Raw genomic sequence first — 27,995 nt, forward strand, 5'->3', positions numbered from 1 at the left:
GCATCTGCTTTTATTTACTTGTTGTTAATAAGACCTATGTCTGTTGAAAATTTGCAATTGTGACCATTTCTGCCTACATAATGTAGAGTGACAATTAACCAGCAACCATCAGAAGCTTATTTCAGCCATACTCACTTGTTCCCTGGTGGACTGGATGGTAAAGAATCAGCCTACAATTCTGGAGACCTGGCTTTGATTCCTGGTTTGGAAGATTCCTCTGGAGGAGGGCATGGCAACCCACTCCAGTATTCTTGCCTGGAGAATTCCATGGACAGAGGAGCCTGGCGGGCTACATACAGTCCATGTGTTCGCAAAGAGTCGAATACGACTGAGTGACCGGACTGAGCACAGCATAGTCTGGATGAAGCATTACTTAGAAAATTGATGTTTCCCTCCTCCCATCTATATACTGTTATTAAAAATAGTGATTCCAATATATATTTACAAGACATGACCCAGTATCTTTTCCTGTAGTAATAATAAAAATACCACCCTCCTCCCCCGACCCACCCCCCACCCCCCGCCACCACACACACACACTCTTTAAAACTGTCCCTCATAAGTTTCCAGGAGCTAAGTTCCAGGACTAGGACGGAAGGAATGTCTGGGAAGTGGGAACTAAGCAAAGCTTGAGAGCTGCTTGAGATTCCTGCGGGGCTGTCAGTGAAAGGAAGTGAAGGAATTCCAAGTGTCATCTAACCTGGGGCGGGTGGGGCGGGGTGGGCTCCTGGTCCCAGGGAAGGTGTCTGAGGAGGTCGGTTTGTGGTGTCAAAGGCCAGGGGCCGGGTCGAGGGCGGAGCCCCGGCTTCTCGCCAGCAGGGTGGCTCGGGGCGGAGCGCAGCCCGCGTGGCCGGGCGGTACCGCGGCGCCGCCCACAGCGCTCCCCGGTCCGGCGGAGCGAGGCGGCGCGGCTCCCGAGCCATGGGGCGGCTGCTGGCGCTGAGCTTGCTGGGGATCGCGCTGGCGCTGCTGGGCGAGAGGCTCCTGGCGCTCAGGTAGGGGCTGGGGGCCCTCCCTGGTCCGCAGGGTCGGGATGCCGGGGCTGCGGGGGCGCGGGGACCCTCGTGCTGGGGCCCGGGGCCGGGGACGCTCTCTGCCGGCTCTGCTCCCCGGCCCGCCGAGCGCCACCACCCCACCCCCAGCCGCTCGCAAAACCCCACACAGTTTGGGCTGGATCGCGAGACTTCCTGGAGAGTTTACAAGCTTTTGCTGCTCACAAAGTTCTTTGCTACCTAGGTCGACGAGCTGTGCCAGTGCCGTGCAATTTACTCAAGGGCAAACCTCGTGCTTTAACTTGAAAACAACACTATTACTCATGCACTGAAACTTTAATTATAAAGATTTATTTCAGGTCACGGATCCTGCTTCCCTTTGGTGCCCAAACCAGCCTCTAACAAAGTTGTTCTCCATCCCTCCCCTGCCGCGTTGGAGAAGCTTCTTCCGCTCTCTAATCTTGGCGCGGTAGATCAAAAATACTTGAAATATTCAGCTACTGTTCTTACATCACTTCCTTATTTATCTCCTCGTCCAGGAACCGTGAAGCCAGAATGCCAAACAGGACACGCCTAGTCCTTCTCACATTTTACTTATTATTAAAAAAAACGCGGCAGGCAGATGTCACAGTCTCCAAATTATCAATTCAAATTATATAAGCCTCACGCGAAAGAATTCCAGAAATGCTGAGCATCTGTTCTGTATGCTGTGCTCTCTTAGGCTCCTGTAATAGAGCAAGGCACCGTTCTTACCCTATTAAAGGGAAGGAGAGAAATAAGACAGACGGATAAACTAGGATGTTCAGTGTAGCAGTGTTAGGCTCGTGTGCGACTCTGCAACCCCACGAACTGTAGCCCGCTAGGCTCCCCTATCCATGGGATTCTCCAGGCAAGAATACTGGAGTGGATTGCCGTTCCCTTCTCCAGAAGATCTTCCTGACCCAGGGATCGAAGCCAGGTGTCCTGCATTGCAGCAGATTCTTTACTATCTGAGCTACAGGGACGATCAGGATGTTCAGGACAGGTACAAACCAACCCCTATAGGCTTAAGGAGGAAAAATGACAACTCCTGAGGTTGAAGCTCAGGAGGAAGAGACATTTGACATTGTCCTGGAAGGATGGGTGAAACCCAAGTGGGGAGGAAGGAGGCAGTCCCAGATGGAGGCTGGAGCATGAACAAAGGAGCTGATGTGGGGAAGTTTGGATCTGAGAGGAGCTTAAAGTTAAGGGATGATAACAGTAGGGATAGGTGAAGGATAGGTCTGGAGATGCTTATTAAAGGTATGCTGAGAAATTGGGGCCTGCTTTGATGGGCAAAAGGGAACTGTCGGTGTTTGCTGTGTGTGCTTTATTTTTTAAACAGGAACCTGTTTAAACTTTCTAAGCATAATCAGCTGGACTGTGTAGAGCCGACCTGGAGGCTGGATTGGAGTAGAGCAGTGATTCTCAATCCTGGCTGTGCCTTAGGATCTTCAGGAGGCCTGCTGTCTGGACTGCACCCCCAGCAGTTCCAATCCTGTTGCTCTGAGTGGGGCCCAGGCATGAGTACTTTTTATTTTTAAAAATCCTCCTGATAATTCTCATATGAAGTTAGAGTTGACAAGTACCAGAATGGAGAGTAAAAAGACCTGGAGAAACTAGTTAAAGTATTGCAGTGTCTGGCCCAAACTCTGGAAGCCTCAGGGATGAGGGGTAGGTCAAAGGTGATGCTATAGTTTCCAGCTCAACTGGCTTGGCTGTAGCTTCATCTGCTCTAGAGAAACACCAGGAGAACAGTGTCTGTGCGACAGGAAGGGTCAGAGTCGGAGGAGGAACGTTCACTGGTAAGAAATGGACACACTGAGCTTAATTTTCATGTTATATAAATGACTGTCCTGTTCTGCAGAAGGTTATTGAGTTGGATGATTTTGTATGATCTATCCAGCTCCCAGTTTCAAAGACAAGACCATTAAAATTCACAAGCTTATTAGGTTATCCCTATAGTTCAAACCACCAGTGTTTCTATTAATTGAAGTTTTCTTAGTTTATAATTTTTTCTTCTTAATAATCATAAGGCTTTAAATTTAAGTCCCTTTGAATTGGTCCTGGGTGTTCTTTGGAAGGAATGGTGCTAAAGCTGAAACTCCAGTACTTTGGCTACCTCATGCGAAGAGTTGACTCACTGGAAAAGACTCTGATGCTGAGAGGGATTGGGGGCAGGAGGAGAAGGGGACAACAGAGGATGAGATGGCTGGATGGCATCACCGACTCAATGGATGTGAGTTTGAGTGAACTGTGGGAGTTGGTGATGGACAGGGAGGCCTGGCATGCTGCGATTCATGGGGTCGCAAAGAGTCGGACCCGACTGAGCAACTGAACTGAACTGAACTGAACTGAATGATAAATATGGTTGCAAACCTAAGAAAAATTAGATAAATCTTATTTTTACAGACTGTACCTGATGGGTCATTTAAAATTTAATGTGTCTCTTCTTTATAAAGGCTTGACTATAATAAACTTTATTTAGCAGTGACGTCACAGGGTTGTAACCTCATTGGACAACTGAAGCCTCATATTGGCTGATGTGAGAAGGTAAGGGGAATGATGGATGGACAGATCTAGCAAAGAAAAATGCAAGACACCTAGTCAAACTGGCATGTCAGATAAACAACAAATCTTTTTTTAGTATAAACATACCCCATGCAATATTTGGGATGTAATTATACTAAAATAGTATTCATTATCTATCTGAAATTCAAATTTAACTGAGCATCTCACATTTTATCTGGCAACCCTATAAGTGCAGAATCAAGTACTTACTGTTTACGAAGTTTGGTGGAGTGCTTAAATGCATAGCATTTCTCCTTTCAGTCCCTTAGAGTATTTTGAAAAGCAGCATGTTCCCACCTCCACAAAAAGAAAGGCTCTTCAAGAAACAGATTTTCGGTTTGTTTTTTTGCTCTCATCCGGTGCCTTCTGTTTCATTATTCTATTTTCAGAGATGGTACTTTGGCACTCAAGTTTATTTCTCTCCCCCAAGGTGCCCACTTAAATTTCAACTTGGATTTCAGATAAGCAATGAATAATATTTTAGTATAAGTGTGTCATGGATAGATAAATGGAATCAGAGTTGTCTATTTCCTTCTGAACTGTAACTGGCTAACGTTCCCAGGGGAGGATGGCATATCATACCCAACTTTTCCACTCCTCCCTGCTGCTGCTGCTAAGTCGCTTCAGCCGTGTCCAACTCTGTGCAACCCCATAGATGGCAGCCCAACAGGCTCCCCCATCCCTGGGATGCTCCAGGCAAGAACACTGGAGTGGGTTGCCATTTCCTTCTCCAATGCATAAAAGTGAAAAGTCAAAGTGAAGTCACTCAGTCGTGTCTGACTCTTAGTGACCCCATGGACTGCAGCCTACCAGGCTCCTCCATCCATGGGATTTTCCAGGCAAGAGTACTGGAGTGGGTTGCCATTGCCTTCTCCGCCCTAGTTGAACAATAAAGGGGAAAACAGAAATACACAAATGTCTCCAGGCCTGTGCTCCCTATTCCAAAGTACACAGCCTTGAATGAATCATAAGACTTAAGTGCATAAGAGACCTGTGCCTGAGCAGGAAATCCAGAAATAAGCACCTGAACTTTCGGCTTGTTGCCTGACATCTTTTATGACAAGTCCACCAAGAAGCTATCCAATGAACACTTCTGAAGGGGCAGCCTGTTTTTTAGCCATCATCCTCCTTATTTATTGTGTGACTACCGTGTGCTGGTCTTAAATGGCTGTGCTGGGTCTTCATTGCTCCACGGGTTTTCCTCTAGTTGCAGGGAGTGGGGGCTACTCTCTAGTTGTGGTGCACAGGCTTTTCATTGTGGTTACTTCTCTTAATGCAGAGCATGCGCTCTAGGTGTGTGGGCTTCAATAAGTTGTAGGACGTGGGCTCAGTTGTTATGGTTCCTGGCCTTTCGAGCACAGGCTCAGTAGCTGTGGTGCAAGCTTTGCCCCACAACATGTGGGAACTTCCTGGATCAGGGATCCAACCCATGTCTCCTGCATTGGCTGGCGGGTTCTTTACCACTGAGTCACCAGGGAAGCCCTGTGTGCTAGTCTTTGTGTTGAAAGTGTCAGCAGTTCTTTGCATTAAACTAAAACAAACATTTACTGACATTTGGAAACAAAGGCCTTTGACCTTCCTGCCTTCTCCCAGTCTTCATATCTGTCTTTATATTATATATTTCCTATAGTATATCTGATAAAACTGAAGTTTGGAGAAGCTAACTAGGTAGTTCAATAGTCAGTGCCAAACCTGTACCCCAAGCCAGGTCTTCTGATTCCAGATACAGTTTGCCCCGGTTCCCTGCAGCCTCCTCTCTTGTCTGCCATTGGAGCAAATTTTCCTCAGCTTTACAAGCCTGAGCACAAACTCTGAGTTAAGTAAGAGCATTACAGGGGATGAGGGAGTAAATTCCAAGGGGTTTTACAAGTCTGTATGTGAAAGATAAAGCCACTGTTTGAATTTAAGTCTGCACTTAAAAGATAAAGCCCCACCAGTGGTTTGTAAATTCAAAGGCAGCGTGATAAGGAACAAACCTGGTAAGAAGACTGTGTCCCCTGTTGACACACCAACCTGGTGCATCTTTACTGTTACCACAAAATGAAGCAGGATAATCACTAACCACCCCCGTCTCATTCCACTTGGAAGGTAATGCCCTTTCCTGAGTGAAAGAAATAGAGTCCTTTCATGCTCATGACTGTTGGTTAAGGGTTCATGCCTTATAGCCAGATAGCCTGAATTTTCCACTATTTACCTGACTGGTTGGCTTTTTATTCACCTTTCTGTGCCTCAGTGTCCTAATCTGTAGGATGGGGGTAATCATATTTTATGCTCCATATAGGGGCTGTAAAAAAATCAATGAGTTAATTCTTGCAAAATGCTAGGACAATGTCAGACACATAGTAAATGCTCAATAACTGTCACCTGTGATGATGATGTTGGAGCAGAGGTTCTTAGATTTTTGTGCTGCAGATCCCTTTGGCAGTCTGGTGAAGCCTTGACTTCTTCTCAGCATCATGTTTCTAAATGCATAAAATAAAATACACAGGATTACAAAGCCATCTTAAATACTAAGTTAATACTAACTTACTTAAATTCTACTGTCAAACTATTTGAAAAATCTAATGTAGGATATATTAAGCCTTAAATATATCTAGAGGTTGTTGAGTACCTAACAGTAGGTACTGTGAAGCCGATATGAGTATAAATGGTATTTTGAGATATCTCCAACTGAAATGTTATGACACAACGTCTGCAGTTTCTGTTAGTGACAGTCACAGGTACTACCAGTAGAAAGCTCAGTGGTTGTTGCCTATACTCATCATCAGAAGAAATGCTCACTTTCAGTCGGAGGTTTAACTAAAGATGTGTTTTTCCGCCCATCTGAGTTCATAGACCCCTGAATTTTACCCATGGACTCCATGAAATGAAGAACCCTGATGTTGGGACTTCCCCGGCGGTCCAGTGATTAAGAATTTGCCTTGCAATGCAGGGAATGTGGGTCCGATCCCTGGTTGTGGAACTGAGACCCCACATAAGGCCTATAGACCTAAACTGACCTGCCAGAGGTTATGCAGGCTTATCGCTATGACAGAAACATGATCTACCTCTTTCACTACTAGCACTTTCGATACACGTTAGCCCTTCTTATTACTGATTACCTTTTATCACCCATGAGTATCAGCAGCAGCATCCTCATCACCAGTATTAACTGCTACTGCTTATGTTAGGCTAAATATACTTGTTTTGCAATAAAAATTAATTTAAAAAAATACTTGTTTTCCCTTTAAGTCACTCCTGGGGCTCATAGATTTGAGATCTTTTTTTTTTTTTTAACTGCTTAATTTAAAATTTTTCTTGGTTATTTTATTTTTAATGTTCTATTATGTCCATATATTTTATATATTTATTTTATTCATTTCTTTTTATTTCATTGCTTTATCGCTATGTTGTTTTAAGAAATTTACTACTATTTTAGTTATGTGATTCCAAATACATAGTGATTAACATTTTAATTAGAAACTTTCATATTATATATATACACGTATTTGTGAACTGCCAAGATACATAGTTGCCACTCCGTTTTGGTAATTTTGAGTTATCCAGGCTGAGGTTTCTTCCATTTTGCCGAGAAAACAGTAGCCTTCCCCATATTCAGCGTCTAGAAGTCCGAAGAGGCAAGGATATGAATGGAAGAGAGACAGGTGACACACGGTCATTCTGGCTCTTAGAAGTGCAGTATGCGTGAACCACTTTGAAAAATGCAGACTGCTCCGTCAGCACGATTGTCGCTATCTGTGTACGTAGAGAACACAAAGAAGGTGAGGCGGTGAGAAGAGGGGAAGCCTTCAAGCAGCAGAGCCCAGATGTGCTTGTCCACCTTGCTTGGCGGGCTGCTGCTCCAGGGCGGGAAGCTAGAGTGAAGATGCTTTATCGAAGTTCAACATTTTCTCATTAGTTCTTCACTTCTGTTTTTACAAAATGACAACAGCAAGTAGTTTTGCTAGAGTAGTTGGTGCTCCTCAACCTCTTAATAAGTATTTACGTGGCATCTCCTGTGAGCCAGGCTCTGAACAGTGCCATTTTCTCTCGGCCTGCTTTCAGTCACTGTGTCATTCTGCAGAGGGTCTGAGCAGTTTTCAGCTCCCCTGGGTCTTCTGGTTCTACATCTGAGGCTCTTCCCACAACAAAAGAGTTATGAGAAGTGGGACTTGGTGTCATGTTTATATTTGGATAGGAACGTGCATTGCGAGCTGTATTTGCTGGATTATTGGCTTCATTTTTTTTTTTTTCATAAGGAAGGTTTTATTTTATAAATAGACTTCAGTTAGACACATTTAAATTTTAAAAGGGAAATGACATGAACAAAATCATAGAAGCTGAAATGCACAGTTCTTTTTCTGGGTATAGTTAGAAAATCAGTTTATGTAAATGGTATGAGAGACAGTACTTCCATGTGAAAATCTGCCACATGAAATGGTCACATCCTGAGGGAAGAGCACAGTGGCCCAATTTATGGCCCATGTTCACATAGAGAACTCTGTGATATGCATTTTTATTTTAACTTCGGTTCTGGTGCTATTTTATGTTCCTACCCTTGTTTTCCATCTTCTCCTTTATCCGTTTTAGATTTGTGCTGTGTTTTTTTTTTTTTTTTTGTATTGCTGTAAGCCTCTTTAAACCCTTTCTGCTACAAATCAAGGATACATAAACAGATAGATTTTTTTCTTTTTTAAATAGGAATCGACTTAAAGCCTCCAGAGAAGTGGAATCTGTAGACCTTCCTAATTGCCACCTGATTAAAGGAATCGGTGAGTCTGAGAAAATGCTTGTTACACAGCTCACATTGTTTGGCCACTAACACTAAAAAATTCACTAAGAGTATTTTGGCACATAATTACTGTTTATCAGAGGAAAAATCACATTAGATCAGCAAAACCTTTTCATCTCTTTTGATCTCATGTACCCTGTATTTCTTCTCTCTTACTCTCACTGTGATTTATTAATGATTTGTTCAACCCTATGTGTGTTGTTAGATTTCTTGCTTGTTTCGTGACTTTGCTGAACCATTTTTGTCAGGTCTGCATTCTTTGTCATGTGTGGCAACTGAATTCTATGTAACATTAGCCCAGGAGTGAGTTGGTGAAAGTAAGCCAGAAGGAAGAGAAGTTATAGAAAATAAAAATCTCCTAACAAAATCTCCACTTCCCACAAATATTACTCAGCTATAAAAAAGAATGAAAAATGCCATTTGCAGCAACATGGGTGGAAGAGAGATTATCATACTAAGTGAAGTAAGCCAGACAAAGACAAATATCATATGATACCACTTATATGTGGAATCTAAAAAATTACACAAATAAACTTATGTGTAAAACAGAAACAGATCCAGAGATAGGGACTTCCATGGTGGTACAGTGGATAATAAGCCACCTGCCAATGCAGTGTATACGGGTTCGATCTCTGGTCCAGAAAGATTCCACATGCCACAGAGCAGCTAAGCTGGTGTGCCACAAGTACTGAGACCACGTTCTAAAGCTCCTGAGCTACAGCTACTGAAGCCTGCGTGCCTAGAGTCCACTCGCCATAACAAAAGAAGCCACCACAATGAGAAGCCTGGGCACCACAGGAGTCCGCCCCGCTCACCGCAACTATAAAAGGCTTGTGCACAGCAGTGAAGACCTAGCACAACCAAAAGTAAAGAAAGAATGAATAAATAAATTTTTTATTTTTTAAAAAAGAAATAGATCCCCAGACATAGAAAACAAACTTTTGGTTATCAAAGGGAAAAGGGGAGGTTGGGATAAATTAGGAGTTTGGGATTAATATATACACACTACCATATATAAAATAGATAAGCAATAAGTGAAGCACAGGGAACCCTGGTGTGCTGCAATCCATGGGGGTGCAGAGAATCAGATACAACTTAGCGACTGAACGACAACAACAAGGTCGTGTATTGTGTAGCACAGGGAACTATACTCAGCATTTTGTAATAACCTGTAATGGAAAAGAATATATATATGCACATACAACTGAATCACTATGCTATATACATAAAACTAACACAACACTGTAAACCAACTATACTTCAATAAAAAGTAAATGATTAAATTTTTAAAAAATTTCCATCTCCCACAAAAATAACCTCAGACACAGAGTTTCTATTTTATCCTTTCTGGTATTTCCAGTGCAAATCCAAACAAATATATGCATATACATTTATATCTCTTTTTTCACAAATGACCTCTTAGTATAAAATTGTATTCTGCAACTTGCTTCATTCTGAACATGAAGAGATTTCCACATTAGCACTTGTAATAGACCTACCTCATTCTTTTTAATATTTGCATGTACCATTATGATTTAACCAGTTCCTTAATGCACATTGGAATGGTTGCGGTTTTTTGCAACTACAAGCAAATCAGTGAACATCATCATGTATATAGCTCTTGCATCTTTTTTACATGAAGGATAGTTTTCAATAGTGAGATTATTGTTCAGTTAGCACATATATTTAAAGTGTTGATAAGTGTTTGCTAAATTGCCCTCGAGTTGGAACACGAATAAACTCAGGACCTCATATTTACAACCACATTCACTCCAGACAGGATTCATAATGCACTTCTGTCAAAGTAGTGGAACTTTTCTGGATCATACAAAGAAGGCCTCAATTTCATGCCATGCCATGCTCAATCATTTTAGTCGTGTCCAACTCTTTGAGACCCAATGGACCTCAGGCTCTCACCTGGCTTCTCTGTCCGTGGGATTCTCCAGGCAAGAATACTGGAGTGGGTTGCCATGTTTTCCTCTGGGAATCTCCCCGACCCAGGGATCGAACTCTTGTCTCTTGCATTGCAGACAGATTCTTTACTGCTGAACCACCAGGAAGCCAATTCATGGAACCTGTTAGTTCTCAGAGCAGCCTTTTCTACTTGAGAGTTTCTTTCTGGTTCTGCCCCCTCTCCTTCTCTATACATCTGTTTCCTCTGTGCTCTTGTCTCCTTTTCCCATTGCTACTTCTGTATTTTTTCCTAGTCCTGTCTCCCTTCACTAGACTCCTTGACGTCTTTCTCCTGGGGTTTCCCCTTTTTGTTTTTTGCCCAAACACTGAGCAGGAAGATACAAACTCGGTGTCAAATACCCAACTGTTGGATTGAAAAGGCCTATGCTGGATAATGCAGACTGTCCTAAAATTCAGGTTGTCTGAAGTCCTGAGAAACTCAGCAAATGCATCCTTCTTTCTGGCTGCAAGCAGGAAGAGCTCTTTGGAACTGGTCACTCAGCAGAAGCCAGATGGCAGCTGAGAGAGACCTGTTCAGGTTGGGAGGTTGAGTTAGCGATCCTGGAGGTTACTTTTGCTACCGAGTTAATAATTGTAAAATTATTAAATAGCCTTGCATCTGTGAAGCCCACCTTCTGTGGATTCAAGTCTCAGGGCAGATGACACTACAGGACAGACTGCCAAGTGCATTGCTGCTGCAGCTCACTGGGACAGAGAGCTCCTCGGAGAAAAACAAGTCCAACAACATTTGTATTCTGAACAGGCGTCCGACTGTGTTTGTGACCTTTATGTCGTGATGTGTGCGAGCTGCTGTCTGCAGTTGGGAAGAATGAGGAAATATGTCACCTGTGGCCCCTCTTGTGAAGCATTTAATGTCTCTGAGGCACTTCAAAAGGCAGTGGAGCGAAGACGTTGAATGATTAGAAGCACATTTGGGATACATTTTTAGATCTAATTAGAATTGTATTTTTCTTTTTTTTCCCTTTCTTCTTTACTTTTGCTCTCTGGTTAGCATACACTATGTGAACATTTGTTGAGTGCTATGTCAGGGATGCATAATGGTTAATAATAGCTTGTGGTGATATGTTTTTAACAATAGTTGCTTATTCATTGGTCTTTGACTACAAAGGATTAGTAGGGTATACTTTCCCATATGGGCAAAAGCAACTTCTCATGGTAGGCAGCAGGAATACAGGGGTTCTGTTTTTTAGTTTCCACTTTGGGAACAGTAGCAGCCACGCACTTGAGGCCAGCTACTACCTCCAGGAGGTACGACCATATCCCCTGCCCCACCCCTCCCCATCCACATCAAGATACGCACACAACACACACTTACACACATCAAGGCTACATTCATCATGACTGGAAATAAGCTCTTAGGTGCTTTATACATATCATATCATCTCATGTCTGTTTTAATAAATAAATAACCACTGCCGCTGGAGAAGGAAATGGCAACCCACTCCAGTATTCTTGCCTGGGAAATCCATGGACAGAGGAGCTTGGTGGGCTACAGCCGATAAGGTCACAAAAGAGTCAGACATGACAGCAATCACCACCACACATCATACAGGATATGTGCCTTCAGGGAGGTCAGAAAGTAAGGTCACTACTTATTCCATTTTTTGTTTCTTTATTCCTTTCTAGTGTATCTAACAGAAACTAAGATTTGGCATAATATCTATATCTAAATAATAAAAAATATGCTTAAAGAGCTATTGAATTCTATTTGAAGTTTAAAACATTTTAAAATGTCTTTGAAAATGCTGGCATTCAGAGTCCTGTACTAAAAATTTTGAATAGATTATTTCTCGAGTTAATAAATCATTTTATACACTTGGTAGTCAAGATTTTTATAACTGCTGCTTGAGAGATTTTTTTGTTTTTTAAGCATTAAAGTTTGTAGCTCTTATCATCAAGTACTTTGCAATTTACCTATGAAAAGGGAAGCAGAAAATCTCACTGTGTGAGATACGGATATATTTTTTGTTTTTCTTTCTATAACAGATAAGGATCTAAGGCTCAGAGAGGTTAAATTACTTTAGCAATTTTTTTTCAATATAGTATCTTCTCCCAGAGTCATTAACACATATATCTGATTAATAAACCAAAAAAGTGGAAAATAATAGGCTACATTACATTTTGGATACTCTGTTGGGTATGAAGGGCTGATCAGCTATTATAAAGTTACAGTAAGTAACTTACAGAAGAAAGAAATTGATTTTCTTTTATGTGACAGTCCAAAGACAAGCAAATGGCCTAGAGTTATTAGATGACTGTATTTCATGTGGTCATTCTGAGACAAAGGCTGATGAAGCAACACAGCTATCTTCAACGTATCATCTTGGTCCAAGACTAGAACTCCAGTTGTTGCCATTTCCCAGCAAGAAGGGGTAGAAAGAAAATTTACCTAGACATTTTTACTCTATTTTACCCAGTATTGCATACACCTTGTACTTTAATGTCTCATTAACCTGAACTCAGACAAACAGCCACCTTTATCAGCAAGAGAGACTTCTCTGATGGCTCAATCGGTAAAATATCTGCCTGTAATGCAGGAGAATTAGGTTTGATTCCTTGGTCAGGAAGATCCCCTGGAGAAGGGAATGGCAACCTACTCCAGTATCCTTGCCTGGGAAATCCCACGGACAGAGGAGCCTGGCAGGCTACAATCCCTGGGGTCACATAGGGTCCAATTCGAACGAGCAAGCACACACATGTTGCCATGTACCAGTAGCTGAACAGGAATAAGGGAAGTATGGATCCTGGGGAGGGGTTAGCCATCTCTGACACAGATAATTGCTAAAAAAATAAGAAGGGATCAAAATCAGATGTGCTAAGTTACAAGACTTTCTAGAGAAAGATGGTTTGAAAGAGGTTTGAAAGAAAAGTACAACATATGAATTGATAAAGATCTTGGTGAAAGGCATGGAAGAAAACATTTTAAGGAAAAAGCCAATGTATAGAATCGACCACAGCTGGATTTACAAAGTCAAGTGTTCTCAAAAAGGAATCAAGGAATGGTTCTGACAGAGAAATTTCATTAAATGCTAGGTTGTATTTGTTTCTATGTACTTTTAAGTGAGAACAAAAGACTTGAATCCCAGCTTCCCAGTTTGTGATCTTAACCTTTCAAAGGCTCAATATTCTCTACTCTAAAATAAGAGATAATATTATCACTTCTTAGAGTTAGGAAAATTATATGAATTAACATGTGTAAAGTACTTATAAGGAGCCTGGTACTTGGTGAACACAATATATGTTGATAGTTATAACTGTTACTACCAATGCTACTACTGTTTCTGTTATTGAATCAGAGGAGGAAAAACATCTCCAGCTTTGACTACTTTTACAATAATCATACTGAAAGGGTGTTATGAGATGATAAAGGCCTACTGTTGTATTGGCTACAGAAGTGAAGATGGGGGAGTAGATCTGGAAAATATTCTAAAGAAGCTACAGATATGACTTTTTCCCCTTGAAATTAGGCAACAGATGAAACAGAAGTTGCAATGGGTCAAAGTGAACATATCTTTTAAAAACGTTGCTCTCTTCTTGATTATTGAAAGAATATGTTTTGTAGAAATTTTTAAAACAAAGAAAAGTTTAAAGAGTAAAAGGAAAATCACTCAACCCAAAATCCCACCACCCAAAAAAACATGGTTAGTTTTTTTTGTACATATCTTTTCTTTGCTATGTGTGTAGGCATGTACACATTGAAATTGTCTTAAATAATTTTTCAAGAACAACAAATTTTAATTAATTGAGCTCCTACGAAATGGATCTAGAAAGCAGCACTTGGGCTAGAATTCTGTGTGCACATGTGTGTTCCTATGTTTGTGTTTTTGTGTGTATATGTGGTAAAGGGTTCCTTGGTCTTTGCTCTTTACCAGTTGAGAAGCACCATGGAACTTTTGGTGGTTATCACAGACCCGTTTTTGAATCTGCTGAAAGCATAGAACCTTTTTCACAGAAGATAGCTGTACATGCACAGGACATTTTGCATTGCACAGAATTTCAGAGGGCTCATAGAGTCTTTAAAACCCATTTGTGGCTCCACAGACCCGAGGTTAAGAACTCCTCCAGCACACTATGCTTAGACATAGCTCTCCACTTTCTGAGACAATAAGCATATGGGTCATCTTTATGAAGTGAAGTTCTTGACTTTTTCTTTTTTTTGGCTTTTCTCCACTGTGATGGAACAAGCAACACTAGAGGCAGTGCAGCTAAATGCAAACTCAGGAAGCAAAACCCAAATAGCTGGATAGGTGCTATTTGTTTTTGACAACCTAGAAATAGTCTTGGAGACATACTCTGGAGAGGGCTTAAAGGGGAAGACTGAATTTTGTGGACTCAAAGAATGCATCATGATTTGCCTTAATCTAAGCCATTTTTCTTCTTTTCTGTGTTTGGGTCTATTATCTGTCCATGGAATTTACACAGTGAGACCACTGGGAAGGTCTTATGTCTAATTATTTGCTGTGCTGTGTGGAGTGTACTGCAGACAATCAATAAACAATCAATAGTAATTGTAGTCTGTCTCAGAGACTGCGTTGAAGCTTCAACTGGCTTTAGGTGCATGGTATTTTTCATTAATTTTCTTTTGCCAGTTTTTTTTTTTTTTAATCTAAAACCTAAATTTAAAGATTAAACAGAAAGCTCTTTGCTTATGAGATCGAACAGACATTGTTTTTTAAAGAGGGACTATATAATCCCAGGTGTTTTATCTCTGGTAATGAGAGAAATGTCTGTGCTTGCTTCAGACTGAATGAGCCAAGAAAGGGACAAGATATTTGCATGGTTAAATGATGATGAGTCCTTCATTCTGAAAGTAATAGTCCCCTGATGGCAATTACTTTTGTATAGACATCTGGCTGTTTATCATAAGAGTAGGCAGATGTCAACTTTTTTGGTCTCATAGCTAGAAATGTAGTGATTACTTGACTTTGATTTGAATAAACATAAAATATCTAACATTTGAAGTCAGAAGTTCACTGCAGGAAAAGATTTGGACTGACGTTTATTAAAGCGAGTGGTTCCTTGGAAGAAAAAATCAGAACCGTGCTGAAAGATACAGACACTGATAAAGTAAACAAAGCTCTACCTAACAAATCACAGAATTTGAACATGACATCTATCTATTTCTTGAACTTAACAGAAGCCGGCGCTGAAGATATTGACATACTTCCCAACGGTCTGGCTTTCTTTAGTGTGGTGAGTATCTTCCTTCTCCGTCTCAGTGGAAGAAATACAAGAAAGTTTGATGAGGCCTGCAAAGCAGTCACTTGTTTTTAAAGTTCCTCACTTTCAAAATTATATTCTGAAAACAAAAGACAGGTCAAACAGGATCTTGGAAATTTACCTCCCGCTTCTCTAAATATAGGGATGAAAACGTCTTTGCCCCTTGACTTATTACTCTTTATGTCCCCACTGCCTTGCACTAAAATATTCCAGTGCAATCTGTGTTTGTTATTAAAAATGATATCTGGAGCATGACTGTGGACATTGATAATACATTATGCTATTTTAAATGCAGCATATACCTTTCTTTCCATTCAACATTCAATTTAAAGCTAGCATTCTTGCTGTTATTTATTTTTGAATATATTAACTCCCAAAGAAAAAGCCAGTGCTTTTTCTTTCTTTTCACTGCTGAAAGGTCTATATCATCACTGGAAAGTCATTGACTGAGTTTACCCTTCACTTTTGCCTTAATTTTTATAACCTGAAAAGTAACAATCTTTTCAGGCATGTATTTTAAAGACTTTCAAATGGATTGGCCAGAGTGATGCTAGGTTATACCAATATGCATTCTAATTGGAAAACCGTATGTGTGGGCCAAAGAGGAAGTTCTGCCTCTCTCTCCTCCCTAGAATGGGCCAACGTGATGGACCTCAGCATCTTCATGGGTTCCATTTTTCTTGAGAAAGAAGAATCCAACTTCGGGACTTCCCTGGTGGTCTAGTGGCTAAGACTCCTTGCTCCCAATGCAGGGGGCCCGGCTTTGATCCCGGGAACTAGATCCTCGTACCACAACTAAGAGTTTGCAGGCTGCAACTAAGATCCAGTGCATCCAAATAAATAAATATCTTTTAAATAAAGAAAAACGTATCCAACTTTGAAGGCAGCCTGTAGGTATTCTGTTCCCTCTCAGCAGCCATTATTTTCAGACTCTGAGACTCAGGGAAAGATGTGAAAAACTTGGAGATGCTTAGAAGACAGTAGCGACACTAACAAAATAGCTGTCAGACTTATGAGAAAGGTGAGAGAACGCAGCTTAGATGAGAATGAGGGTTAGAGCACTCTTCGGGTTCTTGATGGTTCTTATGTGAAAGCCTGTGAGCAGCTGCTTGTTTACCATGGAGGAAGAAAAGAAATACTGTAAGTTTTGGCAGAAGCTTGGATATTTATATTAAATTTTCAAACTACAACTTTAAAAGAAAAATTGTAGTTAATTACCTACTCACAATGAGTAAAATGATATTTCTGGGAGGACTCTGGGTTTGTGTAGAAGCATGTGCTTGCACATGTGGCTTACAGTCTTAGGGAAAAGCGCTGAAATTCCTTGTCAGCATTGTACATAACCAAAGACACAAATATCTAGAGTAAAAGAGAAAGCAGTTGCTTGTCCCCCCCCCCCCCGCCTTTTTTTTCCCCAAAGAAGCTGTTCTTGGGTAATCCAGAAGTCATCTATTTCAAGATTTTATACCCATAAAAATAAATCTGAATTAGGAGGAGCAAGGTCTTCAAATACGTAAATCGACAGCCATTTTTAGTTGAGAGATCTAATATAGTCACAGTGATCTTGTAGTCAAGTCAACAGAATTTCTTCTGCATGATTTTCTTTTATCCTTCCTTGGTTATATGACTTTTTACTGATTTAAAATGATTTACTTTCATTTTACTGATTTTAAAAATTTACTCAGCATTGTCTCTAATATTTCCTAGTATGTTGCTCCTTTCTAAATGAATAACTCCTACATCATGGCATTTGTTTATTCTTCCAAGCACTGTAGCCCATTAACCCATCCCATTCAACAATTAGGGGCAACCTCAAAACTAACACCACATTTAATGAGGACTTGGATGACATAGAATAGAATAGAGATTTAAATGACAGTGTAAATGTACTTGAAACTGCTGAACTGTACACTTAAAAATAGTGATAATGGTAAATTTTATGTTATGTATATTTTATCACAAGTGGAAATAAAATTTTAAAAAGAGATAAAAACAGGTTTAAATGATATCTTAAATTAAGATAATTATGGAGTGTTACTGGGGCTTCCCTGGTAGCTCAACTGGTAGAATCTACCTGCAATGCAGGAGACCTTGGCTAAATTCCTGGGTTGAAAAGATCCCCTGAAGAAGGGTTAGGCTACTCTCTCCAGTATTACTGGGCTTCCCTGGTGGCTCAGAGGGTAAAGAATCCGCCTGCAATGCGGGAGACCTGGGTTCCTTCCCTGGGTTGGGAAGATCCTCTGGAAGAGGGTGTGGCAACCCACTCCAGTATTCTTGCCTGGAGAATCCCCGTGGACAGAAGAGACTGGCAGGCTACAGTCTATAGGGTCACAAAGACTTGGACATGACTGGGCAACTAAGCGCACATGAAGAGTTATTACATCCCTGGCAGAGCTTCCTGTGCATCGACACTCTATTGTTTATGGTACGTTGATAAAGAAGAGAGATTATTAACCACTGAATTGTCAGTGCCGTGGAACAATGGCATAATCCAGTTTATTCTGTTTGCTGGATCTTGAAGTTGTATTATTTGATAGATATTTTTTAATTGGAGAAAATGTGTATTAAATACAATTTAAGCATAAAGTAAGGTTTGAGGATAGGTTTTTGGACTTCGCTGGTGGCTCAGATGGTAAAACATCTGCCAACAATGCAGAAGACCCAGGTTTGATACATGGGTTGGGAGGATCCTCTGGAGAAGGAAATGGCACCCCACTCCAGTACTCTTGCCTGGAAAATCCCATGGATGGAGGAGCACGGTAGGCTGCAGTCCATGGGGTCGCAAAGTGTTGAAACTTGGAAAGATATTCTTTTAAATTTGCATAAAGTATTACTTTAAAATTTTTAAAGAGAAAAGACCTCAATTATTTCAGTGAGTGCTGAACAAGCATTAAATAAAATTTAATTCTCATTCCTGATTAAACCCTCAAAAAAAAAACTAGAAGTAGAAGGAAACTTCCCAGAAACCTACAGCAAACATCATTCTTAGTGGTGAAACATTCACTGCCTTCCCATTAACGTTTAGAAAAGGAAGAAACTGCCCTAAAATGCTGTAACCATCAGTAATCTACTAACATTTTTAATAACCCAAGAAAACAAGAAAAAGAAATACGATGTAGGAAAAAGGACAAAACTGCCATTAACTTCAAGCGTGATTACTTGTTTTTCTAAACAGTCCAGGAGATTAAACTGACAGACTCTTAGACCTAATAGGAAGTTCAGTGAAATGGTTGGATTCAAAACGAACATATAAAACTCAGTGACTTTCCCATGCGCTAGGAAAAACCAAATAGAAATGTAGTAGCAGTAATACTACTACTACAGCTACTATTAATAAGATTTCATTTGAATAGCAACTTGATTTCTGAAATTTATACATAAAAATAAATGAGCAGATATATTTAAGATTATTTTGTAAAGGTAAAGCAATGTGGTGTGGGATAAATATATAGTATGTATAAATACATATATATTATATACTAATATATATGTAATGAATAAAGCTGTAGTAATTAAAAAGTTGCATATTAGCACAGAAATAGGGCACAAGTCCCCAAAAAGACCAATATGTAAACAAGGATCTAGTACATGATAAAAGCAACATTTAGAATCAGTGGGGAAAGGACAGCCTGAGTACCTGCCACGCACTGACAAAGTTCCAACGGGGAGAGGATGGATATGTGTCAGAGAGCAGTTTATTCCCTCCCTCAACTCTGAGTTATCTCATGTCCACCAACCTTCTGGTTACCCTCTGAGGAGACTAAACCCCTCATCTCTGTCTCAACTCAGAAATATCAGTCCATGGGGTGGCTAGAGTCAGACACAACTGAGCGACTTCACTTTCACTTTTCACTTTCATGCATTGGAGAAGGAAATGGCAACCCACTCCAGTGTTCTTGCCTGGAGACTCCCAGGGATGGGGGAGCCTGGTGGGCTGCCGTCTATGGGGTCGCACAGAGTCGGACACGACTGAAGCGACTTAGCAGCAGCAGCAGCAGCAACTATAAATAAGTGATACTTTGGCTAAAGGTGCTGGCATAAAGCTAGAAACACAAAGAAAGCAGAGATGAAACAATAAGAAAATAATAATTGGGGGGTGGAAGGCTGAAAGCCAAACAGTATAGTTGCTACTTTAGTCCATAAAAATACTTAAGCCTTTCTATTTAACTTTTGCTCTGTTTTCAAAAGGGTCTAAAATGTCCAGGCCTCCACAGTTTTGCACCAGATAAGCCTGGAGGAATACTAATGATGGATCTAAATGAAGAAAACCCAAGGGCACTGGAATTAAGAGTCAGCCGTGGATTTAATTTGGCTTCATTTAATCCACATGGTATCAGCACTTTCATAGACAGTGGTAAGAACTGATGAGCTACCAACATTAAAAAAAAAAAACAAAAACAATGGTTTGCAAATAACTGGAAAATAGATTTGGATCATATCTGTATAAGAGAACAATTAACTCATGAATTGTTTCTATATCCTTCATACGAAAAAGTCCAACATTCCCTCTTCAGCTGACAGTAAGTTATACTACATTTTGAAATTTCTAATAGTTATTAATTACACCTGAAAGAATGTTTAGATTTCATAACCTTTTCATATATCTATTTTCATTGCATTGAAAAAGAGCTATATTTCTAAGTTAAACTATAAACAGATTATCCATGGATTCTGTATATGGAGTGAGAAACACTCTTTCTTAAAGGTCAGGAGACCAATGATCAGAAATAAGACTAGACAGACAGTGATGGGAAAGATAGGGAAGAAGAATGATCTGTTAGGTCCTCTAACAGCTTATACATTCAGCCTTTCCTTGCCTGTGGTATTTAAATGTCAGTGTCTACCCAGAGGTCCTGTGGTTATATCTTGTAAATGAACTCTGTTCTCTCATTTTTTTAGATGACACCGTTTATCTCTTTGTTGTAAACCACCCAGAATTCAAGAATACAGTAGAAATTTTTAAATTTGAAGAGGAAGAAAATTCTCTTTTGCATCTAAAAACAATCAAACATGAGCTTCTTCCAAGGTAATTAGTCCTTTTGTTCATTCTCAGATTTATTGCTGCCTTTTTCAGATATTCCATATCATGGTCCTTTCATCTTTTGTAAGAGTTGAAATACATACATACATACATACATACACACACATAAACAAATACATATATTTATATGTATATGTGTATGTATAGTTTCCTTGCAACTTTACTTTTCATTAATATTTACATGAATGTAAAATTTTGAATGAAACCAGTATTTTAGCCATGGCAAAATTACATTATCCAAACTCAACTCAGTATTGAAGTGATTAAATTGTACACAGATTTTTAACCCCCAAGAAAGAGCAAATGCACATCCTTTCAAACTGGGAAATATAACAGGTTCATGAGATCTTTTTAGGTCCCAGAAAAACTTGCTCAGAATTTCTACCATGACAACCACTAACTGAATTTATATTCATATAATCTACTAAATAAAAGACGCAGGGATTGTATGGTTTCAGAGTTTTCTGTTTTAGTCTATACTGTAGAGATTAATTGTCCCTTAATTTGAAGAATGGGCTTCCCTGGTGGCTCAGCGGCAAAGAATTTGCCTGCGATGCAGGAGACGCTGGTTCCATCCCTGGGTCGGGAAGATCCTCTGAAGGGAATGCCAACCCCCTCCACTATTCTCACCTGGGAAATCCCACGGACAGAGCCTGGCAGGCTACAGCCCATGAGGTCGCAAGAGCCAGCCGCAACTGAGCGACTAAACAGCAGTAGTTTCCTTGCAGAGCAGGGAAAGTTGACGTCAGTGTTCTATGCAGACTCGCTTGAGAAACAGGAAATGCTGGCCCGCAGGGGATTTGCTTTTCAGAGCCGTCTGGAGAGTAGAAGACAAACCTCACCATTGTTCCTTCTGTCACCTTCCATTTCAGATGACTCATCACACAAATAATAATAATACCTGTCCTGCCAAGGAAGAGTAGCCTGCTTTATATGGAGTTTGTATGCTTAGTATGGAACTAACATGAAATGTTTTCACAAGGTAGCCATGGGCTCCTGGCCCTACAGAATTGGAAGTGCATCACTACTACTTCAAGAACACAGCTGGTTGATGAATATTTTTAATGTCTACTTCTCTGTCTAGAACTTAAGTGTGTCGCTGCCAACAGTTCTTCCAAAAATTCACTTCCTAAGAAATAGGAGCTTAAGTGCCCTCCAGGCAGCCTTTGCTTTAGGGAGCTCTTTCAGAAAGAGGGGACCCACCGTCCCTGTAGCTCTGTTTTTTCTTTAACAAAGGGGAAAGCTGCTCTTTCAGAAATTTTTGCATAGGGTAATTGGAATTTAAATTTAATAACACCCTTACCTAACTGGTTTTAAAAATGTAATTGTTTTCAGCATATAAATCTCTCACCTGAAGCACCGCACTATGGCAATTTCATCATCCGTCTATCTGGAAGTGTTTATTGAGTGCCTGTTCATTCTCGGCAGGTCGGCTTTGCGAGTCAGGTAGAAATTGAACAGTCAACCTTAGTTTGACTAATAACTAAGCAAAGGAACTCAAGAAAATCCAGCAGCTGAGAAAATGGAAGCTAGGTAAATGCTATTGACAGCCCAGCCAGCTCACCAGCCCGTGAGGCTCCATCAAGCTTGTACTGTGGATAGCTGTGCCCTTCCACAGTGTTCTTAAACCTTACATTTCTTGCTGTCAAAAAAAAAACACACTCTGTTGGCACAAAGTTCTTTATTCTTTGATAATAATCCTGCCATAATTGCTAAATGATCTGTCTTCAGATTACTTGGTACCATACAAAATTGTTCTCCTGCAAATGATATTATAGTAGGTTACATATGACTATACCCATGTGATCTTAGCTGAGCTTTTCCTAGGGAACCTCTTACCAAAAGTTTAAGGCACATATTGTGTAAACCTTCTGGATACTTAATCTTTAATATGGAGACCAGCTGGCTTTTCATTTTCTCTCACATGTTATTTTTCTCTTCCAGTGTGAATGATATCATAGCTGTTGGACCAGAACATTTCTATGCTACCAATGACCACTATTTCTCTGATCCTTTCTTAAAGTATTTGGAAACATACTTGAACTTACACTGGACAAATGTTGTTTACTACAGTCCAAATGAAGTTAAAGTGGTAGCAGAAGGATTCGATTCAGCAAATGGGATCAATATTTCACCTGATAAAAAGTATGAGCTCTTATAGAAGTATTTTCATTTCTCTTTAGCCATGGTGCTGGGTGAAATTCTTTACTTTGCTCTTTTTTTTTTTTAAGGCAGAAATAGCTTACCTGTTATTTTTGGTCTATGATAAATATATGATAACTATTACTATAATACTATAATATTATAATATGTATATGTAATATATTATTGGCCTTCCAAGGTTACTGGGCTTCCCAGGTGGCACAGTGGTAAAGAACCCACCTGTCAATGCAGGAGACACAGAGATGCAGGCTTGGTCTCTGGGTCAGGAAGATCCTCTGGAGTAGGAAATGGCAAACCACTCCAGTATTCTTGCCTGAAAAATTTCATGGACAGAGGAGCCTGGCAGGCTACAGTCTGGGGTTGCAAAGAGCTGGACATGACTGAGCACAAAGGAGAGCTTATAATTTATTATTAAATATATATATAATGTTTTATATAAACATAGGTACTATATATTTATATATAATATATAAATATATATTTATATACAGTATTTAAATTTGGTCTATATCATTATGGACTTCCCCATTGGCTCAGTGGTAAAGAATATGCCTCCCAAGCAAGAGACATGGGTTTGATCCTGGGGTTGGGAAGATCCTTTGGAGAAGGAAATGGCAACCCACTCCAATATTCTTGCCTGGGAAATCCCATGGACAGAGGGGCCTGGTGGGCTATAGTCCATGGGGTGGCAAAAAAGAGTCAAATAGGACTTAGAAGCTAACAATGACAGCAACTATATCATCATAGAATTTAATTTTATAAATGTAAATTTTTATAAAATGGGTTCATATTTATATATACATATTTAAATATAAGGTAGATGTTTTTCTTTTAAGTAAATATATTATTGTTTTATTGGCTTTTATTGTTTTATTCCATTATAAGGATGACTGTAAACTAGCCAATTCTCTATGGATATATACGATTTTCTTTTCTGTACAAAATACATTTTTTATTTTTCTTTTACCACTGAAACTTACCCATATATTTTTAAGGAAGAACCTCCCCCCAAGGGAGAATGACAGCATAATGGTTAAATCTTCAGATTTTGGAGTCATATAGACTGAGGTTCAAATGCCTACTGGGTATTGGCTAAATCTGGAGCTATGAGCCCCTTCCCTCTGCACATTTGTACAAGTGTTTCTGTAGAACAAACTCCTCAAAATAGAACTACTCACTCAAAGAGTGATCCTTTTAAATGTTCATTTTTATAGTGCCAAATCCACCCCCCCAAATTCTTTCATTTTTATATGTCCAGCTCTAGTTTATAGAAAGGATATTTTCCCCTTTTACTAGGTTAGCGCATTGAACAATTTAAACTACTACACATATAACATGAAATAAATCTGCCATCCTTGACAACTACATGTCTTTATTTTCATGACAATTTCTTCTTTATTGTTGATTACAGAAAATGGATGTAGAGTCTTTTAAATTGTCTGTAACTGACCCAATCCTATCTCTCCCACCAAGTCTGTTTTTCTCCCCAACTCTCATCTTTCAATTATGAGAATCAAACTTTCCAGTCACTCACGCTGAAAATAATAATAACAATAGGGGGTGCAGCTCTACCTCTCCTCTGACCATTCCTACCCAGCCGTTGAGCAGGGCACAGGGGTTCTGTGTGTGGCTCCTCAGCCCCTCTTCCTTTCCACTGGCACTGCTTGGCTCGGGCTCTCACTCTCACTTTCTTCCCATTTGTTCTCAGTCCACTTCCATTTTTTTTTTTTGTACCATTGCCAATTTTGTCCTTCTGTGTCCCACTGCTCTTCCCAGACCTCCGAAAGAGGGACCTCTGTCCGCTTCACCTTTGACTCCTCACACTGAGCCCAGCCAGGCACAAACCACATGCTTAGTGATTGCTGCACAGAACAGACCATCACACTCCAGAAATTCAGCGGACCCCAACTGCTTATCAGATCAAGGAAGGCTAAAGGGCTAGACTTTAACAGGCTAGCTCCAACCTCTCCTTTCTACTGTTTTCATACTTTACTACGCCTTACACAGGAGCTCGGTGTTTTGCAAACCTGCCTCTTTCATTCTTGCCCCTGTGTCTTTGCGCACGTGTTTTCTTTTGCCTAAAAGATGGTTTGTCCTCATATCCTCAAATCCAGTCGTTCGGTCCATGTCCCCTGCAGATGCCCCTTTCTTTGTAAGCCCTTCTGTTTTTTCAGGAGTTAGATATTTCTTCAGTCCCTAGACGCAAAATATGTCTTATGGTACCACCATGCTGTATTATTTGTTTAATGTGTACAGGCCATCTGATCACCACAACACACTGTAAACTTTTCAGGAAAAACAGCTGTTGTCTTCATGTTTATATCTGTCACAATACTGAGTTCATGGTTTTACCCATTATAATTGCTCAGTAGAACAGTTGCCATGGAACAGTCAATTCATCGAGGAAGATTATGGTAAAGCAGTCCATTAACTCACCCTCCTTAGAGGCAGACAAATTATTCTGAGTAGATATGTATCTCTAATGCTTGAATTTCTCAATATGTTAATAAATATGTCTTCTGTTTTATACCAAATATTTCTACATGTATATGATGCCTTGAAATATCAAATTATATGGTGGAATATAAAAGCTTTTTTTTTAATTTGTTTTATTGCCCTTCAGTGGCAAATATCACAGACTTTATACATTTTTAAAATTTATTTATTTTTAATTGGAGGATAATTGCTTTACAATGTTGTGTTGGTTTCTGCCATACATCAACATCAATCAGCCGTAGGTATACACGTTTTCTCCCTCTTGAAACTTCTTCCCACCTCCCACCCCACAAACTTTATATTTTAAATGCTACCCTATATTATTTTTCCTTACCAATCTTTTGAAAAATAATTTAACAATTCCATGACTGTTGTAGCAGCATTGAATTGATTTTGAAAGCTTACTTTTAGATAAAAATTAACCTTTATCAGGCTTTCCTTGAGGGCCCATCATTGATTAACTTCTTGGCAGGTTATTAAGACTTATTATTCCCACTGTGTTAATGAAGCTTTATCTTGGCTTGGAGCTCTAACCAGTGTGTCCTTCCTGCAAAGGTACATCTATGTTGCTGATATATTGGCTCATGAAATTCATGTTTTGGAAAAGCACCCTAATATGAATTTAACTCAGTTGAAGGTAAAATATTTCTTTCTATATCTAAAGTTGACATTAATCTTGAAATTACATAGTCATACTATATTATAAAAATACCTCTCTTAAAACAGAATAGCCAGTGTTGCTATTCTGGTTTTTTCACTTCTACCTGTCTGTAATTGACCAAGTCTCTTGTTTCTCAAAGTCACAAGAACTGACTGATTTCATGCAGCAGTATGTTGGGAGGGCTGTTTGCATCAGAGTTAGAGCCCACTCCATGAGGTACTGATGGCACCCGATGAATTCCAGTAAGAAATTTTCACAGTTGAAAAGACTAATAGATGAATTCCGAAATGAAGATTTATGCAAGTTGTCAGTTCTTTCAATAATAGATGAAGGTGGAAATTGGGTTCCACACCATTATTATTTTCTTCCTGCTTGACAACACATATTTTAGATTGATGAAGAATTTCTTATTTGAGTTTCTTGAGCTAACCGATCATTGTGCATCTTCTAAAGGGGGAAAGGAGTTCATTTTTTAGAGAGATTGATTATTGCCCTAACTTTCTTAATTCTAGGAAGAATGAAAATGACTCTAAACCAGTGTATTAAATTTATTTTATGCAATATTGGTGTTAAAGGGTGGAAGCAGGAGATGGGTATAATTTACCCACATGCATAGGGGCAAGAAAGGTTAGCCCTAAATTATCTAATCGAGGTTTCTCATGACATTTAGATGCTGACGTTTTTTCGTTTGGAAGGTACTCAAGTTGGATACCCTGGTGGATAATTTATCTATTGACCCTTCCTCGGGGGACATCTTGGTAGGCTGTCACCCCAACGGCCAGAAGCTCTTCGTGTATGACCCGAAGAATCCTCCCTCGTCAGAGGTTTTTATAAGTTTTATTTTTTAAACCTTAATTATTCAAACCCTTTTGAACTAATAATACAATAAACTGTCCCAGGGATGTCTGTTTAGTCCTTTTAAACCAATAATACAATAAATACGTGGCGGTTGGCTTCGTAATTGCTTTAAGCCAATAATTGGCAGAATTTCACATTGTTCAAATACTTTTAGAAAGGTAATCTTTTGATGTATTAAATGATGGCAGAAGCTAGTCAAGAGATCTTTTTTCTAAAGATGTGCCCTCCTCGTGTGGTATACTGGCAATTTTTTAAATACCTGACTTATTGTCAGCTCACTGCATGACACGACTTTTGTTCATGCTAAAGTAGGCACATTAGTGTGGAAGTTTTTCTATTAATGCTCAATTACTGTAATAACACTCAATCTGGGGTTGGCATGCAGTCACTAGATGGCTTAAGAAAGTACTTTCTTTGAGGTTTTAACAAAGTAATTTAAACATTAAAAAAAATTGCTAACTGCTATTTGCAACAGCATGTCCTCTTAATCACTGTGTCTTTGTGCAAGATTATTGATGACTGAGTGATATGGGTGGATGGTGGTTTATATTAATCCTTCATATCTCCTGAATAGGTTCTCCGCATCCAGAATATTTTATCTGAGAAGCCTACAGTGACTACAGTTTATGCCAACAATGGATCTGTTCTCCAGGGAAGTTCTGTGGCCTCCGTGTATGACAAGAAGCTGCTCATAGGCACTTTATACCACAGAGCCCTATACTGTGAGCTCTAAATGGTCCTTCTGGTATGCAGGTGTGCTAGCATCTCAACAACTAATTTTCTATGAATTGCTAATTCTGAGGGAATTTAACCAGCAACGTTGACCCCCAAATGTGTGACATACATAGTAAATTTATTTCGGCAATGAAAGAACCCCTTCAGTTCACATAGCACTTTTAACATAAAAAGAAAGTGAACAGTTTTTAAAAATGCCAAGTAAAGGTAAGAGAAGAAAGCTGCTTTCAGCTAAGTGAATACACTCTGCACAAAATAAGCCTCATGTCTGCCTTTCAACTGCCAGAGCGTGAATTCCACTGAAACAGGGTAGATTATATTTCCTTAAAATGTGAGTGACCTCAGCTCCACCAGTGTGACCACTATGACTCAGAACTACTGATACATAACATGTTTTGATGTCTTATACTTACATCTTTGTTTACTATTAAAGAGTTGGAGTTACAGTAAAGACTCACTAAAATCCAAGTTTTGTCTGTGCTTAATTCTCATGGC

The 27,995-nt window shown here is 39.8% G+C and overlaps 2 protein-coding genes across 5 annotated transcripts in view; one reads left to right on the forward strand and one right to left on the reverse strand.

The window, feature by feature from the left end:
- The window catches only part of ASB4 (ankyrin repeat and SOCS box containing 4), a 273,176-nt gene that overhangs the window by 172,350 nt on the left and 72,831 nt on the right, over positions 1-27,995 (reverse strand). For all 3 annotated transcript variants that reach the window (XM_086397777.1, XM_086397778.1, XM_086397779.1), the window contains exon 3: positions 5,946-6,043. The gene's annotated coding sequence lies outside the window, so the exon portion shown is untranslated. The remainder of the gene's footprint in view (positions 1-5,945; positions 6,044-27,995) is intronic.
- On the forward strand, positions 887-27,968 carry PON2 (paraoxonase 2). Of its 2 annotated transcripts, none has more exons than XM_086397781.1 (9): positions 887-995; positions 8,262-8,332; positions 15,464-15,519; positions 19,735-19,900; positions 20,446-20,572; positions 22,532-22,732; positions 25,802-25,883; positions 26,603-26,731; positions 27,340-27,968. In XM_086397781.1, exons 1-9 carry the CDS (start codon positions 922-924, stop codon positions 27,496-27,498), a joined length of 1,065 nt encoding a protein of 354 aa, XP_086253907.1. In that variant the 5' UTR covers positions 887-921; the 3' UTR covers positions 27,499-27,968. The 2 variants fall into 2 exon arrangements, with proteins under 2 accessions (XP_086253907.1, XP_086253908.1); XM_086397782.1 differs by lacking the exon at positions 887-995 and adding an exon at positions 3,473-3,563.

The sequence above is a fragment of the Bos grunniens genome, chromosome 4 (genome assembly GCF_055505025.1).
Source record: "Bos grunniens cultivar Pamir isolate PY7600 chromosome 4, Bosgru_T2T1.0, whole genome shotgun sequence".
Classification (NCBI taxonomy): Eukaryota; Metazoa; Chordata; class Mammalia; order Artiodactyla; family Bovidae; genus Bos; species Bos grunniens.

What these genes read in the sequence shown, in the direction of transcription:
- PON2 (XM_086397781.1), top strand. Translation starts at nt 922, where the DNA reads ATGGGGCGGCTGCTGGCGCTGAGCTTGCTGGGGATCGCGCTGGCGCTG. An exon ending in AAACATGAGCTTCTTCCAAG is followed by an intron (nt 20,573 to 22,531) that starts GTAATTAGTCCT and finishes TTTCTCTTCCAG; the next exon opens with TGTGAATGATATCATAGCTG. An exon ending in AGAATCCTCCCTCGTCAGAG is followed by an intron (nt 26,732 to 27,339) that starts GTTTTTATAAGT and finishes TCTCCTGAATAG; the next exon opens with GTTCTCCGCATCCAGAATAT.